The 23520-nt window shown below is 36.4% G+C and overlaps 1 protein-coding gene across 4 annotated transcripts in view; it reads right to left on the bottom strand.

The window, feature by feature from the left end:
- LOC115216219 (kinesin-like protein KIF28P) overlaps positions 1-23520 on the bottom strand; it is a 227286-nt gene that overhangs the window by 180474 nt on the left and 23292 nt on the right. For all 4 annotated transcript variants that reach the window (XM_036506665.1, XM_036506668.1, XM_036506666.1 and 1 more), the window contains exons 2-8: positions 22462-22668; positions 17984-18116; positions 15927-16009; positions 8799-8907; positions 8573-8684; positions 3474-3581; positions 577-707 (exon numbers count right to left, since the gene is read on the bottom strand). In XM_036506665.1, coding sequence (XP_036362558.1) covers positions 577-707; positions 3474-3581; positions 8573-8684; positions 8799-8907; positions 15927-16009; positions 17984-18116; positions 22462-22668 — 883 coding nt within the window. The remainder of the gene's footprint in view (positions 1-576; positions 708-3473; positions 3582-8572; positions 8685-8798; positions 8908-15926; positions 16010-17983; positions 18117-22461; positions 22669-23520) is intronic.

The raw sequence follows: 23520 nt of genomic DNA, 5'->3' as shown, positions 1-23520 counted from the left end.
ATAAAATTACTTCTGTTGTTTGTCAACAACAACTTTCGGCGGTGTATTTTTTGTTTGTCACTGTTATTTATGACATCGTTCGTGCGTTTGTACTGGTTTTAGCTTTAAGGGGTTAGGGTTATGGTTTTATGGTTAGGGTTAAGGTTTTAGGGTTAGGGTTGTCATAAATAACAGTGACAAACGAAAAATACACTGCTGGAAGTTCTTATTGACAAACAATGGCAGTCATTTTATTCAGCTGAATACATGTCATTGATTGGTTGAAATTACTGAAATAGGTTTACTTTAATGTGAAATTACTTTAAATATAAGTTTTTCTCAAAAATGCTAAGAGTAAAACATGTTTTATATGACACATTCTACCAGTGTCCAAAGTTTGAAAGTGTTTAGTTACAAAAAATTATTTTTTAAATCTACGTCAAAAAGTAAAGATTCGAGCTATTTTATATAAAATGATATCATAGACTTTCTTTTATTGAAGCCAAGGTATCTGGTTGGCAGAAGTAGAAGAGAATGTATGAATAAAGCAAAACACTTAATCTATTACACATAAATTAATATAATTTAATTGTTTACCTTTAATGTTACCTCCATTTGCCTTTTTGGCCAAGGCAGATATACAGTTACCTAAAGTAAAGAGTGACTTGTTAATTGCAGCACCTTCTTTAAGTCTGTCACCTGTTGCACCTGTACTAGAAGCTCGTTCACTAGAAAAGAAACCATATAGCAGAATATATCAGAATCAATTTTTTTTTAAATTTTAAATAAGAGAAAAGTAAATAAAAACTAGTGAAAGTTAACAGCATGTTAGTACTCTTTTACACATTTACTCATTTACTTGTTTCGGTTATTTGATTGTGGCCATGCTGGGGCACTACTTTCTAGTCGAAAAAAAGCAATCCCTGGTCTTATTCTTTGTAAGCCTAGTACTTATTCTCTCAGTCTTTTCTGTTGAACTGCTAAGTTACAGGGACATAAACACACCAACAACAGTTGTCAAGCAGTGGGGGGAGGACAAACACACACATATACAACAGGCTTCTTTCAGTTTCCGTCTACCAAACCCACTCACAAGGCTTTGGTCAGCCCAAGGCTATAGTAGAAGACACTTGCCCAAGGTGCCATGCAGCAAGACTGAACCCAGAATCATGTGGTTGGGAAGCAAGCTTCTTACCACACATCCACGCTTGTGCCAATACCAACTTTTTAAGATAGTTATTTTTGGATTTGAATTTACAAAACTAGAATCAAATCTTTTATCTAGACTAATTCTTAAAATTATCCATTGCTACCTCCATCAATATCAACACCATCATCATCATTCTTTTATCTCTATTTTATTCCTGCAAGCATTGGTTGACAGGTCTGTCCCAACACAAAATCGTGACATTTCTTACCTTCCCTTACTTTCCTCTTTCTTAGGCTCTTTTCATTTGAACTACTGGACATTTATTCAACCAACTGTCATCCTATATAGAAATCATATGACTAACAACAGTTATCTTCTCTTTTGCACAACACACTCGATATTTTTGATCCCTAATTTTGTCTTACCTTACCTATTTCTGCCTTTCATGCACACTGTTATTACACATCCAGAAAAGCAGGTTTACTATCTTCCTTTCCAGCCATTCAAAAACCATATTTCACCACTATTCAATATTAAATTTCACATATAAAAGTCATGTAATTAGCACTTTAGTCAGAGAGAGAAGTTATTTGTTGCTAGTAGAGGTAATATTTCCCTGAACTATTTTCCTCCTCCATGAAGTTCTTCTTTTCTATCAGTGAATTATATATATAAAATGATAAGATAAAAAACATGGATATGAACTTGGTATTCCTTCATTGCATCTGTTACATATGTTTCTGTATTTGGTAATTAATGATGTCACACTATAAATGCAATTCAAACATGTGACAAAAACGATATATACATCCATATTTTGACTATAGGTGAGGGTATGTATGGGTATGGGTATATTTTACTTATAAGGAGTTGCATGTATAAATTGCATTTATAGTGTGACATCATAAATTAATTACCAAATACAAGGTATACCAAGTTCATGCCCATGTTTTTTCTCTCATTATTGATACATTTTTTTACTTGACTTGACTTGACTTGACAGCATTCACCTGGGGTGGGTTGAGCTGGCTTCATTCATCCTCAATGCTGCATCTCTCACAAACGCTGACCAGGCCTGGCAATTTGAGGCTAACGACCATGTGATCTTCAACCACTCCTTATTCCAGCGGCGAACGCCGTAGATATGGGGGCCAAGGTTGGGTTCCAGATCAGCCTTGACTGTCATCAGCCAGGTTTTTCGTTGTCCACCACATCGCTTTCGCCAACCCTGAAGGGGAGCTGGGGCAATTGCTTTGTAGATGAATTCTCCTGGTTGATGACGGAAGGCATGACACAGCCAACGCAGACATCTCGTTAGGATGACTTGTCAGAGGGAGGTGATTCTGCACTGGTATCGCACCAAATTTTTTATGTTATATCATGGCCTTTCTCAGACTGCACAGAACCCTATGGATCATGCAGCAGGGGTTAGTTTAACTAATAAGAGTTGTAATCTGAATGGTAAATTTGTTGCACACCAAGTACATCTATTTGTGTGTATGTGTGTGTGTGTGTGTGTGTGAAAGAGAGAGAGTGCAAATGTGCAACTATGTTAATATTCCATGAATTGTCACCACTTGAATGAAGCAGTGATGATATTCATATTTGCAGACGATTCAGATTTCCCATTACTTAAAAAACAAGTTAGAGTTGATACCAGGAAGAGCATCCAGCTATAAAACACTGTCTCAAATAAAGTTCCCATACAACCCAGACTAGCTTGGTGTAATGGACATCTAATGAATAAAGGAACAGCTATCATCATTATCATCATTGAACATCCGTTGTCCATGCTGGCATGGGTTGGATGGTTTGATCAGAGCTGGCAAGCAGATGCAAACAGCTAATTTCTGTAAAATGACAGTGTATAAAATATCTTGAATAACTAAAAACATTAAAAAGCACGGAGTGGTTGGCTTTAGGAAGGGCATCCAGCTGTAGAATCCTTGCCAGATAAGATTGGAGCCTAGTACAGCCTTCTGGCTTGCCAGTCCTCAGTCAAACCGTCCAACCCATGCTAGCATGGAAAGCAAATGTTAAACAATGATGAAGATGATGATTATTTCACAGATGTTTTTGTCTAGCAAGTGATTTGATCTGAGACTGTATTGAAACTAAAATAATTACAGAATAAAAGATTAATTAGTCATTTAAAAACACACAAAAACTGCTAACTTCATTTGAGCATTTATTATTTGATATCAAAATAAACGTTGCACTAAATGTGACATAGTCACTGATACAGTTCTACTGCAACTGGTTCAAGATAAGGCCATGGGAATTATATATGATATTAATCGAAGTATCTCCTTTATTTTTGTGCTAATCAATCATATAATCTTACCTTCCTGCAAGATCAACTAGATTAATCATAGCTGACTTTTCAGACATAGTTCCAGCTGTATTTTCAAACTTTTGAGTGAATGTTATACCAAACATGGTATGTGCACGACTGAAATATTCAGAAATCAAATCAACGCATCTTCAATATTACAATTCAGTTAATAAAAAACAAAATAAGTTTCAAATATTATCTCAAACTCACTTTTCTAATATAAATGTAATTAATATATTGCTAAGAGCTGTGAAGTAGAAAATAAATAAAATAAAACTGACAAGTATAGTAAAGATGCAAGTCAAGCAAAGATATATTTTGTAGTTTTACATTTTTAATGAGATTAATATTTTTTTTCAAATAATATTAATGGTTGCTGATTGGTAGAAATATATAGGCTCTGAGTGTCAGAAATTTTCAGATATGATAATTTAAATTAACTTGTTGCCACTTATCTACAATATACATAGAGTTAGTGCTAACAATCATTGAAGGTGAATGAAAAAAATGTGAAGTATGAAAAAAGGTGGAGAAGTTAAGTTAATGAAACTGTTAAATTCAAATTACAAAATGTGCCAAGTATTTAGTCTGATTTAAAACCAAAACCAAAATGGAAAATAAAAATACAATTCGGAGTTTTAAAACAAAATGTTTGATATATGTTATATCTTAATAAATATACAGAAGTGACTACAGGATGCAAGCCACCCTTTTACATATATGTAGTTGAAATTTTACATAAGTGCACATCATTTCAAGGAAAAGGTCATAAGCAGCATGACCTTTTTTTCTCATACTTTCTAAAAAATGAAATTTTAGCAATGATCAAATGCTAGATAATAAAGACAGATTAATACAAAAACTATCTCAGTAGGGAAATCAGGATTGAGAGGTAGACAAGTTAATTGTAAAATTATTCTCGACTATCTAACTGTACTTCAATGACCATAGAGTCATCACAGAGGTAAACCAGCTCCAGTAAATGAAACAGTAAATAAAATGTTCAAAGACAATTCAGTACACATAAACTATATAAAGCTTAATTTGAACTCTTCTAAATTGCTTGGATTCAACAATTCTGTGTAAATCAACATTCCTAGACTTATTGAAGATTGTCAGTATCTTTTTAAATCAGTTTATCCAAAATATAGTGAATTCATGTGACTGTTTTTATATAAGGCATTAATGAACACAGGTAATGTCAAATGCAAATGGAATCCCCCAAATATACAGAAATATAATAATAAAATGATGAAAAAGAAGAGTCAAACTTGAAGTGCTCATAAACCATACAGCTAAGAACAAATATTCATTGTACTGATGATTGAATATAGGAAAACTAGAATGTTTTCATTTAATTACATAAACATATGTATACATGAATATTTATATCATAAAAAGTAAGGAAAACGACATCTTTAGCTATGGAACAGAAATATATACAGTTGCTGTGGTGCTTGAGCTCCATGCCAACTCAAATCAAACTAATGATCTGAGGCATTCCAGCCATGACTAGCACATCATTTTAGGGATATGTATGACTACATTATCTTATGACTACTGGTCTTATATAACATAGTAGTATGTGATTTGAGGAAGATCAAAAGACCATGTAGAGACTCCCTCATTGGCTTGAGACAGCTATAGTACAAAAATAGATGGATGGATACACTGGTTCGGTAGAAAGATTGAGAAGTGAGATATGAAAGAGAGATAGAAGGAAGTGTGTTTTGTTATGGGCTGAAATATTACTGAAATATTTAGTTACTCTGTAGCCTGATCACCTGATTACTATTTCATAATTACTGTGTAGCCTGAGCATAATTTCAAACTTCTGCAAAGGGCAATATTGATGGAAGCTAATAAATTCATTGGCAGCATAAGATTCCTAAGGATTACATTTATGGTAAAGTAAACTGATCACATTCTTGCATTAAATCTGTATTATAATGTAGCTCACAGCATTGAAATAAATGTTGTAATTTATGTATTTACAAAACTCAAGTGAAACCAACAATGGAATACTGATCTCATATTTGAGTCAGTGTTACTACACATAAAAAAATGTGAAATTACATACCAAAATATAACAAGTCACCCAACTTATTGGCATGAAATTGGTTTTCAACATACTCCAAACTATAGCCCACAAATGTATGTCTTCTAATTCCATTTTAGTGAATAGACACTAAAATAACATCTGACTTTTTATAACAGCAGTAGTATAATACCTTGTAATGCAATAATAGACAATGTTCAGAAGGTTTAATAGAACATAATAATTTATTGTAAAAGGAAATGATGATAGTATTAAATCAAGATTTGCTTGACAGCAGACAGGCTACAGCATTCAGAAGTATAGTATAACAATGTCCTAAGTGAACAAAAGAAAAATTCAAGCTACTCAGTATAGGGTCACAAATCAAGAAGAAGGTGTGTGCAACATAAATTACATGTAACACTTACTCTTACTATATACTGTAAAATGTGAACAGGATAAATGTTCAAACAGTCCATAAATAGTTATTCAGTACTAGAGTGTTTCTTCCTTTGATATTGTCCACATTGTGGAGCTGAGTTCTGACAATAACATGAGAAATTGTCTGACTTGCTTGGAGGTTTGACTGGGACTAATTAAAATTTTCCTGTGACTTTGTAATAGGCAGCAGTGTGTATCGATGCATAAGATAAAAGAGGTTGGCTACACTAACCAAATCTCGCATAGATGGATAACAGTTCTGCCAAAGGGAAAGAGTGCTCCTACACTATCTTTTCTAACACTAATCACAGTTGCTCTGCTCCTTGGAAGAGGCCAGCCTACTAAGTGTTGCTTCTACTCAGGAACTACCAACTTCCCAATCGCTTGTCTTCTTATCACCCATATTGTGCCCAAGGTCTCATATTAAGCATTTGTTCTGGTCCTTTCCACTACATCAGTCTCATGGTATTCTCTTCCTACCCATGTTTTCTGGCAAACGTTCAAGAGGAAAATTAACTCTGTTGATCTCACAAGACTTAAAGGACCTTTAAACAGAATGATCATTGACCCTTTTGTCACATCAAACCATTAAAAAAATAAAGATATACTAAGCCCATCTGTATTGGTAGCACAACTTTAGTATACAACATTAAGTGAATGTGAAATAAGGAAATAACGCCCTGAGGAATAAAAATTATGGAGGTCACTTTATGACTTTTCCAGGCTTATTTTCTTCTCCTTTACATATTTTCGTTGTTCTTATTTATTTTCAAGACTCTTAATGAAACTTTAAAGACATGCTAAATATTTTTTAGGAACACAATACAGCAGATGACTATGATGTTAAAACTATTTAAATGAGGTTTTGATCCTGAATATATTCAGTTATGATTCTTTAATAAATCAACACTGCAGATGATTCCTGGCATGGGTCAGAACTACCTCAGTACTTTATCTTGCCAGGATATATCTATGATACAAAAGAAACTTCTCAGATGATAGATATTGAATCTTTGCATTTGCTTGGCAAAGGTTACCCAAACCTCATTTTTGTACAGCAATGTACTGACAATACAGTTATTCTACATAACCAGCTTGGTTTTAACTTAGTGTTTTCTTCACACCCATTTAATGAGACAAACAAGAGCTGTTGTGCTCCCCAACCCATCCATAATCATCTTATTTAATCCTGTGTCCATGAGGTGGAGAAGCATCTTCTTCCAACAAAATGGGAGAACAGAAACTAAGACATTGCAGGAGACATGAAGGCCCATAGAAAATTGCATTATAATACAGACAGACCAAAAACTTTACACAGATGCAACTTTTGCAATAGAGACTGCCATACACATGGTTCGCGGTCCGACGTCTCCAGTGCGAGCAGTGGCGTGCCTCAAGGTTCAGTGCTTGGGCCCTTGTTGTTCTTAGTCTTCATAAATGACTTGCCCGACGACCTCACGCAACACACCCTTCTATTTGCCGACGATATCAAACTGGTCGCTCCTCGCGGTGATATAGAGGATCTTCGTCGATGCCTCCACCAAATTTGGAAGTGGTCTAACGATTGGGACCTGTGTCTGAACGTGTCAAAGTGCTGTCATCTGCCTGTTGGCTCTCCTCCTGCAACTCAACTTGATTTCGAGCCGGGTCATCTGCTGCTGGAGAGGACCGATCAGGTAAAGGACCTGGGTATCTTGGTGGATTCCTCCTTTTCGCCTTCGGCCCAGTGCATCCATGCTGCCAACAAAGCACGCGGAATTCTGTTCTTGATTCGACGGTCATTCAGAATGCTCACAGCAGCCATATTCCTACCACTCTATGTCACACTGGTGAGACCCATATTGGAGTATGGGATTCAAGCCTCTTCTCCTTATCTCCTCAAAGACATACAGCATCTCGAAAGAGTCCAGAAGCTGGCTACCCGCATGGTTCATGGTCTCAAAAATTTGTCCTACGAAGAAAGGCTGAGGACGCTCGACCTTTATTCTCTTGAAAAACGCCGCCGCCGTGGTGATCTCATTCTCGCCCACAACATCATAAGCGGAAAGTGTAACCTCTCGAAAGAGCTGTTCTTCACTCCTGCTCCAGAGCGTCGGCTGCGGGGTCATTCCGAAAAGCTCTACCTGCGACGATTTCATCTCAATCGAAGGAGAGGAGCTTTCTCCGTCCGGGTTGCGGATCCGTGGAACAAGCTGCCAGACGAGATGGTGAAGATGCCGACAACCGCTTTGTTCAAAGCCTCCCTGGACCTCAAGTGGCCTGAACTCTTTACATGAACACCACCCTGTACTTAACTCCATGTCCCCCTACATGGCCTTGCTATTTGCTTTTGAGCCAAATTAACTAACTAACTAACTAACAAAACTTCTCATTCACAAGAAAGACTGCCTAAGGAAAGTAAACCTACAGGATGTGACAACCGAAATCGACCGTGACTGACAGAGATCTTATATAATTCCTGATAAATATTTGATAGCTATATATATGTATATATATAAAATGCAAACTACAGTAATTTCAAAATATACCTTTTTCCTTATATGAACATACAAATTTGCTTAAGCTCTAAAAGTAACATCTCACTAGTATTTATATATCTTAAGTAAATATGTTTGCATCTTTTTCTGACCTGCTGGTTGCATTCATATTTGTTGCTGCTACAGTTCTATTAGTGGTGCCAACATTCATAAGTTCTTTGATTTTTTCAAAATTCTTGACAGGAATTTGTTGCAAGTTTTTCACTGTAAAATAACCAAATACATCATTTCATACATGAAAATCACAAATAAACTATTGAATAAGTGGCTACAGCCATATCTGTGGCAAAAATGATGTGTCATACAACAGCCACTTACCATAGAAACCATGAGAAGGGTGAAGACATATTTTCAGATTCTCGTTTTTTGTTGATGATAAAAGATCACGTATCTTCTCATTATAAAGCTCTAACATACTGCATATCACCTGAAGAATAAATAGTATTCGGACAATAACAAGAGAAAACCACTGAATCGAATCTTTCTTATGATTCTTGATTTTTTTGTGCATTTCAACATCTTATTGTATTGACTTTCACTTGTTTGTTCTGACAATACAAAGGGAAACAAACAGCAGATTTGATCTGATTTTAAGTGTTGGAGTCAAAAACAATGACATCATAGTAGAATTATTATAACCATTAAAGCATACAGGTCCAAAGAAGGGAAACTCATCTGGCTGGCATTCAATCATTAATGGACACACTCCAACCTCGGACCCATGGGTGTGCCATCTCTTCTTTCTGTCTTTTTTATTACTACTATAATAGCATCTACTCTTCAGAGCTAGCTGGTCTCATACCTTCACTGCTCAGGCTACCCCAAGCCATTCATCTCTCCATCTCTCACACCTCATGTTGTGTCCAACCCCTCCCAGGTTCACACTTAGCTCTATACCCTGGCCTTTCTCCCCAGAACATTGGCACCCCCTGAAACCTCCTCTCTGTTCATATCTTCCCAGCAGGATTCTACAACAGGATGGGATATTAACAACATCAACCTCACCAGTCAAAAGGGCCAGCAAATTGTAATGGGCACTGCTACTTCCTCTAGCCTCAGCAAGTTGTGTGTGTGTTGAACTGTCCAACCCATGCTAGCATAGGATATGAACATGAAATGGTGGTGGTGATGATGAGGAGGAGGATGTGAATGTGTGTGTGCGTGTGTGAGTGTGTGGAGAGAGAGAGAGGTAGAAACAAAGAAAGAAAGAGAGGGTTAATTGGCAGAATAGTGAGAGGCAATCAAAATATTTTATGTTCTAAGTTCCAATCTCAGCAGCACAGTCAATTTTGCTGTCTATCCATCCAAGATTGATAAAATTAAGTATCAGTTAAGTGTTGGAATTGATCTAATTGACTAGACATTTATTAGAAGTCAATATTATTAATTATTAATATGTCATTATTTAGTTTATTTCAGGATTTCTTGTCAATAGAGAAAGAACTGGTTTCTAAGCTAAATCCAAGGCTCCTTCATTGGAATTTAAACATCAACAACAGGATATTTTTGTTTGTTTGTTTGTATGTATGTATGTATGTATGTATGTATGTATGTATGTATGTATGTATGTATGTATGTATGTATGTATGTATGTATGTATGTATGTATGTATGTATGGATGGATGGATGGATGGATGCATGCATGCATGCATGCATGCATGCATGTATGTATGTGTAGATTTGTATGTTTTATGTATGTATTCTCATGCACATAGTTGCATATCTAGACATGCTCATATATATTTAAATGATAAACTTCTGGCAAGTTTTACAGATTTTTACAGTTCCAGTGATGAATTGGATCTGTAGTCTTTGAATTAGCTTTCTCCTTTCTGGTCCTGAGAAGCCCAGTTTCTCAAGATTGGTATTTAGGCAGTGTGTTACATATCCCAGGACCCCAATAATTACAGGTATAAACCTGAACTTGTAATCTGGATAGAGTAACTGCAGATTTCTCAAAATTTCAGCATAGGTGTTCTCTTTTTCACTGATCTTCTGTTTTATGTTAACATCTGCTGGGCAGCTAATTTCCACAACTGTGCACAGTTTCTCTTCTCTATCCCAAATCATTATATCAGGTCTGTTGTGCTTAGATTTTATTGAAGTCTTCACTGGGACATTCCACCAGTATTCCTTTTTATTATGAGTGACTATGGCTTCTACCATATTGTGGGTTCTTATTTCTTTGTCCTCAGGATTATCTTTCCTATGGATTTCATAATAGAGCATCCTAGCTACAACATCATGTCTCATCAGCAGATAATACCATGATGACATTTTTGGACAACTGCTTATGATGTGGGTGATATCTTCAGTGTGAACTCCACAAAGTCTGCATTGGTTGTCATACTTTATGGCTTTTCCTGCATCTCTATCCCTTTTGTGCATTAGGTACTTCATTGATATTTCCTGTCCGTGGATTGCAAATACATACCCTTCAAAGTGAGAGGTATTAATATGGCTATTGGTCCATGATAAACTGCTTTGATGATCAATGCTACTATCATCACGGAGCCTTCTAGTAACATATCCATGCATACTTTTCTGCTCATATAGGCTCATCCTTTCATTTGATAATACATTGCAGTAGAGTTGTGTAACTTCTTTGGGCATATATTCTAGGTTATCAAAGAGTGTTGTTCAAGTAGCTGCCTTCCATACGTACGTACATACATACATATAGTTTGCATACATGCAAACTATGTATGTATGTAATTATGTATGTATGTATGTATGCGTGTATGTGTGTATCAAAGTTACTTTATCATACATCAACGACGTGGTTGTTAAGTTTCTAGTCATTTTGCACTGTGCATGTAACCTATGATCAAAGGCATCCCAGCATTATCGACCATTATACTATCTATTCTAGATGTATTCTTCATTTTTAAGACGATGAGCAGTGGTTCACAAGCAATGTATAACAAGGACTATCCCGTTGTGCGGCAGATTAAAAAGAAAAGTATAATTTAATCCATGCTAATGCTTGAGCATAAAATAAAAATGTATTATTCATAATTATCCTATACACAAATGATTAATACAACAAGGTAGGTGATAGTTTTCTATCTGTTTTTCAAAATTTTTAACTTGAAAATAGTGTAACAACTCATGCAAAGTACTCGAGTAACTTTTTATTTGATGTCCGTCACGTTATGAAGAAAATAATAAGGAACATTGCGGTACGATTTGAGGAAGATTTCGTTGCTACTTCATGTAGGTAAACAATCACTAGCAGTCGGGTAGTCAACGATCTGACCGAATAGTGCGACGAGTGACCTAAGAGATAGCAACCAAATCTTCCTCAAATTACATCGTAAAAGGAAAGGACAGGATCATACTAGATAGTGTATTCCTAGATAAACTAATTCTCCATAAAAGACAGCATGGTAATGGTTGACCCATCTTTGATCATAGGTCGGTGGATAATGTTATCTCTAACAAGACGTAACTTATTCATTTGACAACCTTTTTAAAGAAAAAAACACACAGGACATTGTATGTACGTAGGTAATTGAAAACATAGACTTAGTACAAAAGCAAAAATCGGTATTTCACTTCATAAAAAATGTTCCGTAATGAAAATATCTAAAAATTGCTCGGTTATCCTTAAATTTGTTTCCTGTAACTGTTTGGTGAGGTTTAGGTTTTTGTCCAGTAGCAACAATTAACGATTAATGCTAAGAATTGTTAGAAAAACAAACATCATCAGACACTATAATGTGTCCATGTTGGCCATACAAAGAGTAAACAGTACAATGGAATATTAAAATCTTGAGTTTGTAGACGAGAAATAAATGTTTGTACCGATGTTTGTGTCATTCTTAAGTAAAGAATATACGAGATGTGGCAGACATATTCGAAGACAGAATACTGACGACACAACACAAACAATCTGGTTTCCAACAAAATGGATCGTCGCCTGCCGGACATTTACGGACAAATGGCGATTACCAGACTTTTTCTGTATTTCTTCAATAAAAGAAAAAAAATTATTAATTTCACGTTTAAACCGATAACATCCTTTAATTTGAATCTTTTCCATCTGAATTACATCTTTTGAGTTTATTGAAAAAATTCTACACAAATCTAGTTTGTATGGCATTTCTGAAAAACACAACCATTTTTTTTTCATTGAGAAACTGATCATTCTTTTTGCTATAGGTACCGGCTCTGGAATTTTGTGGAAGGTCTACTTGATTACAGTGTTCTACAGGGACTTATTTTATCAACTTTGAAAGGATGAAAGATAAAGTCAACCTCGGCAGGGATTTGAACTCAAGCATTTTGTCCGACATGCTAACGATTCTGCCACTTCGCCGCCTCTAAAATATTAATTAAGTTTTCAAATTTTGGCACGAGACGAGCAGTTTTTGAGGGAATGAGTAAGTTAATTACATCAACCTCAATATTTGACTGGTACTTATTTTATCGGCCTCGAAAGGATGAAAGACTAAGTCGGCCTCTGTGGAATTTGAACTCAGCATATAAAGACGGACGAAATGCCGGCGTACTAACGGGTCTGCTAGCTTGCTACCTTTTCGAAGAAATTAATCATTTTTTCAACTATAAGCACAAGGCCTGAAATTTTGGGGTAGGGAGCTAGTCGATTACATTGAACCCTAGTGCTCAAATGGCACTTATTTTATCGATCTCGAAAGGATGACAGACAAAGTGACCTCGGTATAATTTGAACTCAGGATGTAAAGACGTGAGGAAAGCTGCTAAGTATTTCGTCTGGTGTTCTAACGATTCTACCAGCTCGCCGTCTTATGGAAAAACTAATCTTTTCTTTTATAGGCATAAGGCCTGAAATTTGGTGGTAAGGGACTAGTCTAGATATGCAACTATATGCATGAGAATACATACATACATGCATACATACATACATACACACACACACACACATACATACATTTGATAGGAACTTATTTCATCGGTCCCCAAAAAGATGAAAGGCAACATCTTTTGAACTCAGAATGTAAAGACGTAAGAAATGCTGCAGCCTCAAGACATTAGTCAGCCTGGTACAATAGTAGCAGACATTTGTCCAAGGTGTAATACAGTACCACATTGCAGCAAAATGAGCTTCTAACCACATAGCCATGCCTGTTCCTATATATCCAGATATTTTCTATAAAATCCAAAGTAGTTCAAACTGGAAAAATCTATTTATTTATTGTCCTTTTTTAGCTTTCTGTAAAATAAAATATTTTGAGAAAATGCTTTTAAACGAATTATTTGAAATAATTTCATTTATGTTGAAGAATCCTTTCCATTTGAATCTATTTCCATTTCCCACCTTGTTCAGTCTATGGACAAAGAGTCAGTTAATCATCATCCTCCTCATCATCATCATGTAATATCCACGTTCCAAGCTGGCATGGGTCAGATGGTTTGACAGAATCTCATGAATCCAAGGTGTGCATCATACACTAATGTCTGATATGGCAGGGTTTCTGCAAGTGGATGCCCTTCCTAATACCAACCACTTTACAGTGTGTACTGTATGCTTTTTTTTTGTACTGCCAGCAGTATTGAGGTTACCATGCAGCTTGCAAGACTACGATCTTTAAGTGAGTGGTTGGCTTTATGCCAGGGGATGAAGGATTAAAGTATGAGAGAAATGGCAGGGCAGACCAGGTTCTTGTTGTGGAACTGAGTGGTTGTTCTCATTTAGTAGGGGCTGCGAAGAGATAGATATGGTATTTTCATTAAGTTGTCTTTTAGTCTTTTACTTGTTTCAGTCATTTGACTGTGGCCATACTGGAGCACTGCCTTTAGTCGACCAAATCAACCCTGGGACTTATTCTTTGTAAGCCTAGTATTTATTCTATCGATCTCTTTTGCCGAACCGCTAAGTTATGGGGACGTAAACACACCAGCATCGGTTGTCAAACGATGTTGGGGTGACAAACACAGACACACAAACACGCACACACATACACATATATATATATATACATATATATGATGGGCTTCTTTCAGTTTCCACTCACAAGGCTTTGGTCGGCCCAAGGCTATAGCAGAAGACACTTGCCCAAGGTGCCACACAGTGGGACTGAACCCCGAACCATGTGGTTGGTAAGCAAGCTACTTACCACACAGCCACTCCTGCGCCTATGTGTTACACTTTTACTCAAAGTGTGGTCTTGCATGGTGGTGAAATGTAGGTCTTAAATATAGAAGAATGAGAAACATAAAGCAACCACATTCCTGGGGATGTGTAAGTTAGCGTGCCTGATCAGTAGAAGACAGATGAAATGAGAGAAACTGGATAAAGAGGAATCAGATGTTGTGTGCAAGAGGGAAACAGCACTGGTGTGGGCACTTGATGCATATAGAGAACGTTTGGTGCCAGCGCAATTGAAATAGATGGAACCTGCTGCAGAGGGAAACCTAGTAAGATATGAGACAAAGTTGTGTCGACTAATCCCAAAAAGCAGAACCTCACAAAACAGATGACAAAAAACTGTGGTGACAGGTACTAGGGGAGATATGCCCACCCAAAATCAAATTCAATGACTGGCATCTGTGCTAGCGGGATGCAAAGAGCACCATACGAGTGTGATCGTTGATAGAGCGGCTAACTGGCTTCCATGCCGGTAGCACGTAAAAGGCACCATTCGAGTGTGATCATTACCAGCATCGCCTTACTGGCACTTGAGCCCCATGCTAGTAGGGTGCTAAGAGCACCATCCAAGCTTGATCATTGCCAGAGCGGCTAACTGGTTTCCATGCCAGTGGCATGTAAAAAGCACCATTCAAGTGTGATCGTTACCAGCATCGCCTTACTGGCACCTGTGCCGGTGGCATGTGTAGAAAGATTCGAGCGAGGTTGTTGCCAGTACCGCCTGGCTGGCTCCCATGCTGGTGGCACATAAAAGCACCCACTACACTCTCGGAGTGGTTGGCATTAGGAAGGGCATCCAGCTGTAGAAACTCTGCCAGATCAAGATTGGAGCTTGGTGCAGCCATCTGGTTCGCCAGCCCTCAGTCAAATCGTCCAACCCATGCTAGCATGGAAAGTGGACATTAAACAATGATGATGATTGAGATCACTCTTTTTCTTTGTCATTGTGCCTGTCTAATGAAGGATGCTATCAGATCTGTCTATATTCATTAACCCTACATCATCCTTGCATATCATTAGCCATTTCTTTCTTCATGTCAGTTTTCATTGACATCCACTACATTCTCTAACTATGAAATGGTAGGATGAGATATGAGGGAGATTTAGCAGCTATTTCTTGCAGATTAAATGGTCACATAAAAGGTTCCTCCTTTGTTGCCACTTCTGCTCTGATCTGGCTGTAGATCAAAATATAGCTTAACCAGTTATCCAATATTTTCATTTGTAACAAATTAAAACAAGACATAATAAGATGGGGTATATTGGGTACAACAGCAGTATATAAATTGTATACAAAATAATGTGATTTTTACCTGATAATCAGTTGCATTATTTGGATCTTGTTTCTTCTCTTCAATCTCTTCGAACAGTTTCTCACAGAACTGTGGCACAATACCTAGAAATGAAATTACCATCAAACCAATAGTAGTATAGTTACTGACACAAATTGTAAATATTAATTACTAGCAGTATAGCCCGGCGATGCTCGGGTTTGTTTTTTAGTTGCGCTTAAAACGGTAGACTTTGATGTCGTGTTAACAAAGTTTTGACATAGTTTCAATCTTTTTTGAAAAGTGAAAATTATGTAGCTTGTTATTCTCTTTAAGTGATCATTTTTCTAGTTGAAATACACTGAAAAATGGCGACACAGCAGTCAAAAAATCGTAAAAAATAGGGATTTTCATAGAAAAAAAGCACCTTTTTGATGTAAATAATTTTTGGACTTAACATGGTCCAATTTGAATTTTTTTCTTCTACGGAATAAAGAGCAAGCCTTTATCTATCATACTCTCAATTTTGGTCAACTTGCGCTGCAGGGTCTCGAAGGAGATAGTGTTAGTTGAAGGCTACCAAGCCTGCCACACACACACAGACAACTTCAGCTTTATATGTATAGATTACTAATTCAATTTCATTCTTAAGAACAGCAGATCCTTGATGTTTAGATTGCTGACACAAACAAACACAATGTATCATAAGTTGTAAATGTAAGAGCAATAACCTTTTCTAATGTAGGCACAAGACCAGTAATTTGTGGAGAGGGGTTGGTTGATTACATCAATCCCTATACTTGACTACTACTTTATAGTTATCTCCCAAGGGATGAAAGGCAAAGTCATCCTTGGTGAGATTTGAACTCAGAATATAAAGAACCAGAAGAAATGCCACAAAGCATTTTATCCAATGCTCTAAAAATTCTACCAATCTACCACCCTAGAAGTAATAAATAATAACCGTTTCTAATATAGGCACAAAGCTAGCAATTTGGAGTTAAGGGGCTAGTTGATTGTATTGACTAGTACTTTATTTTGTTGACCCAGAAGAATGAAAACTAAAGCTGGCCTTGATGGAATTTGGAATCAGAACAAAAAGAGCTGGAACTAAATGCCATCAGGCATTTTTCTTATGCTCTAGCAATTCTATCATTCCACTGTCTTCATAGGAGTAATAATAAAAATTGGTTCAAATAATGTTGAAATTATTGTATTCTTCTATAAAAGTTGTCTTAGAATTTTTAACACCCATTCTTGCTTTCTGACTTTTATAGACCTTATGTGTCTGAAGCCCAGTAATAAAACAACATCGAGTTTAGTAAGTCATACTAGTAAGATACTACTTAATTATGTTGCACTTTTCATGTAGTGAATCTAAAATATGTCATTCATCAAAGTTAGCTCTGATCCACTAGGCCTTTGATCAAAATCATTCTCAAGTTGATCATCCTCTCTTGTTTTGTAGACATACTACTGCAAGGGTTACATTCTGTAGCATGAAATGGGGTTGTCAGGTTCAGATGATCCCAACCACAAGGTCCATACCAATATTATTATTAATACAGCATTTTTTCTTTTCTTTTTTCTTTAGTCAAGCAAATTGACCCCAGGACTTATTCTTTGTAAGCCTAGTACTTATTCTATCAGTCCCTCTTGCCAAACTGCTAAGTGACAGGGGTGTAAACACACCAGCATCGATTGTCAAGCGATGTTAGGGGGACAAACACAGACACACAAACAAGAAGCCCATCGTGTATATATATATATATATATATATATATATATATATGTGTGTGTGTGTGTGTGTGTGTACGAAGGGCTTCTTTCAGTTTCCGTCTACCAAATCCACTCACAAGGGTTTGGTCGGCCTGAGGCTATATTAGAAGACACTTGGCCAAGGTACCATGCAGTGGGACTGAACCCGGAACCATGTGGGTGATGAGCAAGCTACTTACTAAACAGCCACTCCTTTCTTCTAATTTTATATTCTTTGCAAATTAGAAGCTAATGGTGGATCAATTTTAATAACTCAGGAACACCTTTCTGCTAGTTGAACTAGTGTTTTATCATATGACAGTGTGTGTTATAGTACTTACCTTTATTATTTCCATACCCAACAATCGACCAACTTTTGCCGGACCCAGTTTGTCCATAAGCAAACATTGTTGAATTATATCCTTCCCAAGCATTATGAAGGATTCCAAGACCAAGATCATCAAAAATTTTTTTCTGAAACCAGAAAAGAATATATAGAATATCTTGTTGTAAAAGCTAATAAAAGAGCATTCACTTTCTAATAGAAATAATTATATAAAATTAGAATTTTCATCAGAAAAGCGTCATAATTTCATTTACAGATAGATATGGAGAGAGAGAGACAGAGACAGACAAACAACATACAGAACATTGCACCACATAGCATGGTACATAGTACTCATATATTACTATAGTACTCTTAACAGAACAGCAATATTAGGAAGTATAAAGGGTGGGGAGCTGGCAGAATCGTTAGCACCCCAGGTGAAATGTTTAGTGGTATTTCGTTTGCTGTTATGTTCAATTCCGCCGAGGTTGACTTTGCCTTTCATCCTTTCAGGATCAAATAAATAAGTACCAGTTACGCACTGAGGTCAATGTAATCGACTTAATCCCTTTGTCTGTCCTTGTTTGTCCCCTCTATGTTTAGCCCTCTGTGGGCAATAAAGAAATAAATATAAAGCAGTATGTACATTACATAGAAAAGTCTTAATATATAGAATTCACTGTGAGTGTGCGTGTGTCACCTCTATGCATGGCCAAACTGCTGGATCAGTCTGTACCAAATTTGGCATGAAGGTTTTTCATTACTTTGGGAAAGGTTCTAGTTCAGTGTAAAACTCATAAATAAAGCAAAACACTGAGTCATACAGAACTGCACTTGGCTGTGCAATGAAAATACACAATAAAAATAATGTTATTTAAATTATTATGACACTGTTTCCTCTCTTCAATGAATCCAACAATTATAAGATAGAGGCTGAAGTAATAAATGGATGTGAAGAAGATGGAAAAACAAGACAATTAAAAAAACAAAAAAACTAAAAGTTAAACATGAAAATGGGTTGAAAAATTTCATATTAAGAATTTGGTAGGAAAAGCTGGTATACAGGTGTAGGAGTGGCTGTGTGGTAAGTAGCTTGCTTACCAACCACATGGTCCTGGGTTCAGTCCCACTGTGTGGCACTTTGGGCAAGTGTTTTCTACTATAGCCTCAGGCCAACCAAAGCCTTGTGAGTGGATTTGGTAGATGTAAACTGAAAGAAGCCTGTCATATATATGTATATATGTGTGTGTGTGTGTGTATATGTTTGTATGTCTGTGTTTGTCCCCCCCCCCAACATCGTTTGACAACTAATGCTAGTGTGTTTACGTCACTTAGCGGTTCGGCAAAAGAGACTGATAGAATAAGTGCTAGGCTTACAAAGAATATGTAAAAAAGTGGTGCTCCAGCATGGCCACAGTCAAATGACTGAAACAAGTAAAAGAGTAAGAGAGAGAGAGAGAGAGAGCCAATACTTAACTAGACTGAGTGAACTGAAAGTAGATTGAGGAAACAGTATTGAATGAGAATCACAAGACTCAAAGCTGGAACTAAAGGGTTGTTTGTTTTTTTTAATGCATCTGAAGACCAAAGCCTTCACATCAGAATCTATCAAAACATATAAAAGATATTTTACTGACACTCTGTCAGTTACAATGATGAGGGTTCCAGTTGGACACTCTGCTTGTGAACAGCCTACTCATGAAATTAACATGCATGTGGCTGATTACTCCACAGATATGCTTACCTTTAAGGTAGTTCTCAGGAAGATTCAGCATGATACAAAATGCGATAAGTCTAGGCCTTTGAATTATAGGTACAACTCATTTTTGCCAGCTGAGTGGACTGGAGCAATGTGAAATAAAGTGCCTTGCTCAAGGACACAGTGTCTCACCAGGTATCGAACACGCAACCTTATGATCTTGAGCCAAATGCCCTAACCACTTAACCACACACCTTTATATAAAAATATAATGCTTTATATAAAACTATGTTTTATATGACTATATGATATGGGGAGATTGTGAAGAAACTATTATACAAATTAGTTTGGTTAGCTTTTAAAAATGGGAATATTTAGAAAGGTTATATCATAGTTAAATCTTTCATACATTGCCATCTGAAAAGAACTGGTTGAAACTATCACCACAAACTGTCTCAGAAAACAACAAAGTAACCATATTCTGTATGCATATCCATGCAGGCAGTGAGATTACTACAAATAGATCAGCTGTTATTGTTAAAGATCATCAGTAAGTGAAACAACTCCTACTCAGTGTTTTGATTCTAGTAGGCAAAAATACATCTCTAAAAGAAATACACAAACTATTCATATGTATGTATGTATGTATGTATGTATGTATGGGGAAAGCTTGTATGTATGTATGTATGAATGGGGAAAGCTTGGTCTGCAATGTTTGCAGTCGTGTATGCTTGTCAAGAGCAGGGCTCATTAGCCACCAACGGAGCCGCAAATGCAAAATATAAGTTAGTCCTAGAGCGCACAATGTTCCTGAAGGTTGGCAATGGTCTTCCTCGGTCACGAGTGGACAGACATCATCATGTATGTATGTATGTATGTATGTACGTTCGTACGTATGTATGTACATACATATGTATAAATGTATGCATGTATGTATGTACGTATGTATGTACGTACATATGTATATATGTATGTAGTGTTTGAAGTAGTGTACAGATATTGTATATTGAGAAAAAGGGAGCAGTCAGAATTTTGGATAATTCTTTATTAGCGCTTTTGTTCATTCAGCTGAACTCTTCAAGACAAAAATTTTGGTTTTAATCTTTGTCTTGAAGAGTTCAGTTAAACAAACGAAAGCACTAATAAAGAATTATCCTAATAATAATAATAATAATAATAATAATAATAATAATAATAATAATAATAATAATAATAATAATAATAACAACAACAACAACAACAACAGTAATAATAATAATAATAATAATAACAATAAAAATGATAATATTAATAATAAATTCTGCTCCTCATGGAATTACATGGTCACTTTCACTGTGAAACTAATAACTTAAAAGACCAAGAAGCATCACGGAGGTGGCTCAGCAAGGGTGACCTTAAAAAGAAAACTGAAAGCCTAATCATTGCTGACCAGGACAAGGCATTAAATAGCAGGTCAATGAAAAATGTATATATGTACCAAAAGTGCAACAAACCTCTGCAGAATGTGTTGGAAGAAGGCTTAAACCGTGATTCACATTTTTAGTGGACGTGAAAGTCTTGTGCAGAATGAGTACAAGTCCAAACATGACAAGGTAGCCTTATACTTTCACTGGCTACTATGTCAGAAGCATGGATATGTGTGGACAGATCCAGGAAGGCAAAGATCCCCTGGAACTTTGACTTTCAGACAGACAAAGTGTTTTACTGACACTCTGTCAGTTACAATGATGAGGGTTCCAGTTAGAAACACCTTGTCTGTCTGAAAGTCAAAGTTCCAGGGGATCTTTGCCTTCCTGGATCTGTCCATTGCCTTTTCTGATATATGTTGGTGCCAAGCACCCATTACCACATATCCATGCTTCTGACATAGTAGCCAGTGAAAGTATAAGGCTACCTTGTCATGTTTGGACTTGTACTCATTCTGCACAAGACTTTCACGTGCACTAAAAATGTGAATCACAGTTTAAGCCTTCTTCCCACACATTCTGCACTTGTGGTGCATATATTCATTTTTCATTGAGTTGCTATTTAATGCCTTGTCCTGGTCAGCAATGATTAGGCTTTCAGTCTTCTTTTCTAGGTCGCCCTTGCTGAGCCACCTCCATGATGCTTCTTGGTCTTTAGGAGGGACAAACAAGAGTGCCTAATAGTTGGCATGGCAGTGCCAGGAGATCAACATATTATCGTGAAAGAAAGAGGAAAGATTGACAAATATGGAGATCTGAGAATTGAGGTCGCCAAGATGTGATGGCTGCAAGAGTCAAACATAAAGGCTGTTCCTGTTGTCATTGGAGTTTTGGATCAATACCACCCAACCTGGACACTTTAGAAATACCTTACAATCTAGGTGTATCTCAAAAATCAGCTTTACTTGGAACTGCATGCATACTGTGTAAAGTTCTGTCTGTCTGAGGTCCTTGTGACTTGACAGATCATACAAACCCCTGGTACACACAAAATCTTCAATGTACAACATCACACTGTTGAATACTGTGTGACACCTTCAATAATAATAATCCTGCACAAGGCCTGAAATTTTTGAGAGGGATTTAGTTGATTACATCAACCCCAATGCACAACTGGTACTTATTTTATTGACCCTGAAAGAATGAGAGGCAATGTTGACCTCAGCAGAACTTGAACTCAGAACACAGAGACAGACAAAATGTTGTTAAACCTTTTGTCCAATGTGCTAATGATTCTGCCAGCTCACCACCTTAATAATAATAAAATAACAACATGTCAAAATTCCACTGAACAAATCAATTCAAACAATTAATTAAAAGTCTAACCTGATCAGCATATTTGTTGCAGTTGGGGTGGCTTGGATCCGGAGAAAAATAACCATTTTCTTCTTCTTTGAAGCCATCATGAGACCAATAACTGTAGTCAAAATTAAATTTGTGAACACTTTCTGCATTTTTAGGGTCAGTGATTCTTGTCTCACTGCCATTCATATTAATAACAAGAGTAGCATTTCGTTCTTTTTCTCTTGAGTTCTAAAAGAATTGTGTTAAGGTGTAATTACTGATTCAGTTTTCATTTTAAAAATTCTAGTATTTGTTCACATTGAAGAATAAAAGATTGGAACTGTTCACTAATGAAAACTGATGAAGAAATTGAATATCATATATGTATATGTATATACACATACACACTTATATATATTTATGTGTTAACATGTATTTTAGGATACATTAATTACATATTTTCTGTATCCAAATATGTTGATGCAACAGAAATGAATGTTGATTTCGTATGGAGAATTCAACAATTAAGGATGTGATTTTCTGTATCCATATTTTTGTAGTCTAATACTCTGAATTTCTCAAAATTCTTCAAAATGATATTTAGATCTACCTGTCATACATGAGGAATTATGCATTTATTGGTGTCTGTTTGATACAGTTAACCAAATTCATTTAAAACTGAGTTCTTTATTGATATCTGTCAGGATTTTTTAGTCCCTTTTTGTTACTTATAATTACACATACACACACAATTAATAATTTTAAATTTGGGTATATATATATATATACACCTTGTAGTATTCCATTTAAAGCCCTTCGCTGTATTTGGCTACCTGATATCAACAGTATGGATTTCATGGCAAAAGTGACTGATAGAATAAGTACTAGACTTCCAAAGAATAAGTCCTGGGATCGATTTGCTCAACTAAAGGCGGTGCCCCAGCATGGCCGCAGTTAAATGACTGAAACAAGTAAAAGAGTAAAAGAGAGTAAAGAGTATACAACTATCAATTAGGTTGACTTGCAGCAATTCAAAATGTAGGGATATTATAGCTGCCGAGAAGTCGAATGGCGATAGTTTGTGTTTCAATCAATCTTGTA

Source organism: Octopus sinensis, linkage group LG10, assembly GCF_006345805.1.
Source record: "Octopus sinensis linkage group LG10, ASM634580v1, whole genome shotgun sequence".
NCBI lineage: Eukaryota > Metazoa > Mollusca > Cephalopoda > Octopoda > Octopodidae > Octopus > Octopus sinensis.
Note: the sequence above shows the minus strand (reverse complement) of the source record. Positions and strands in the feature narration are given on the sequence as shown.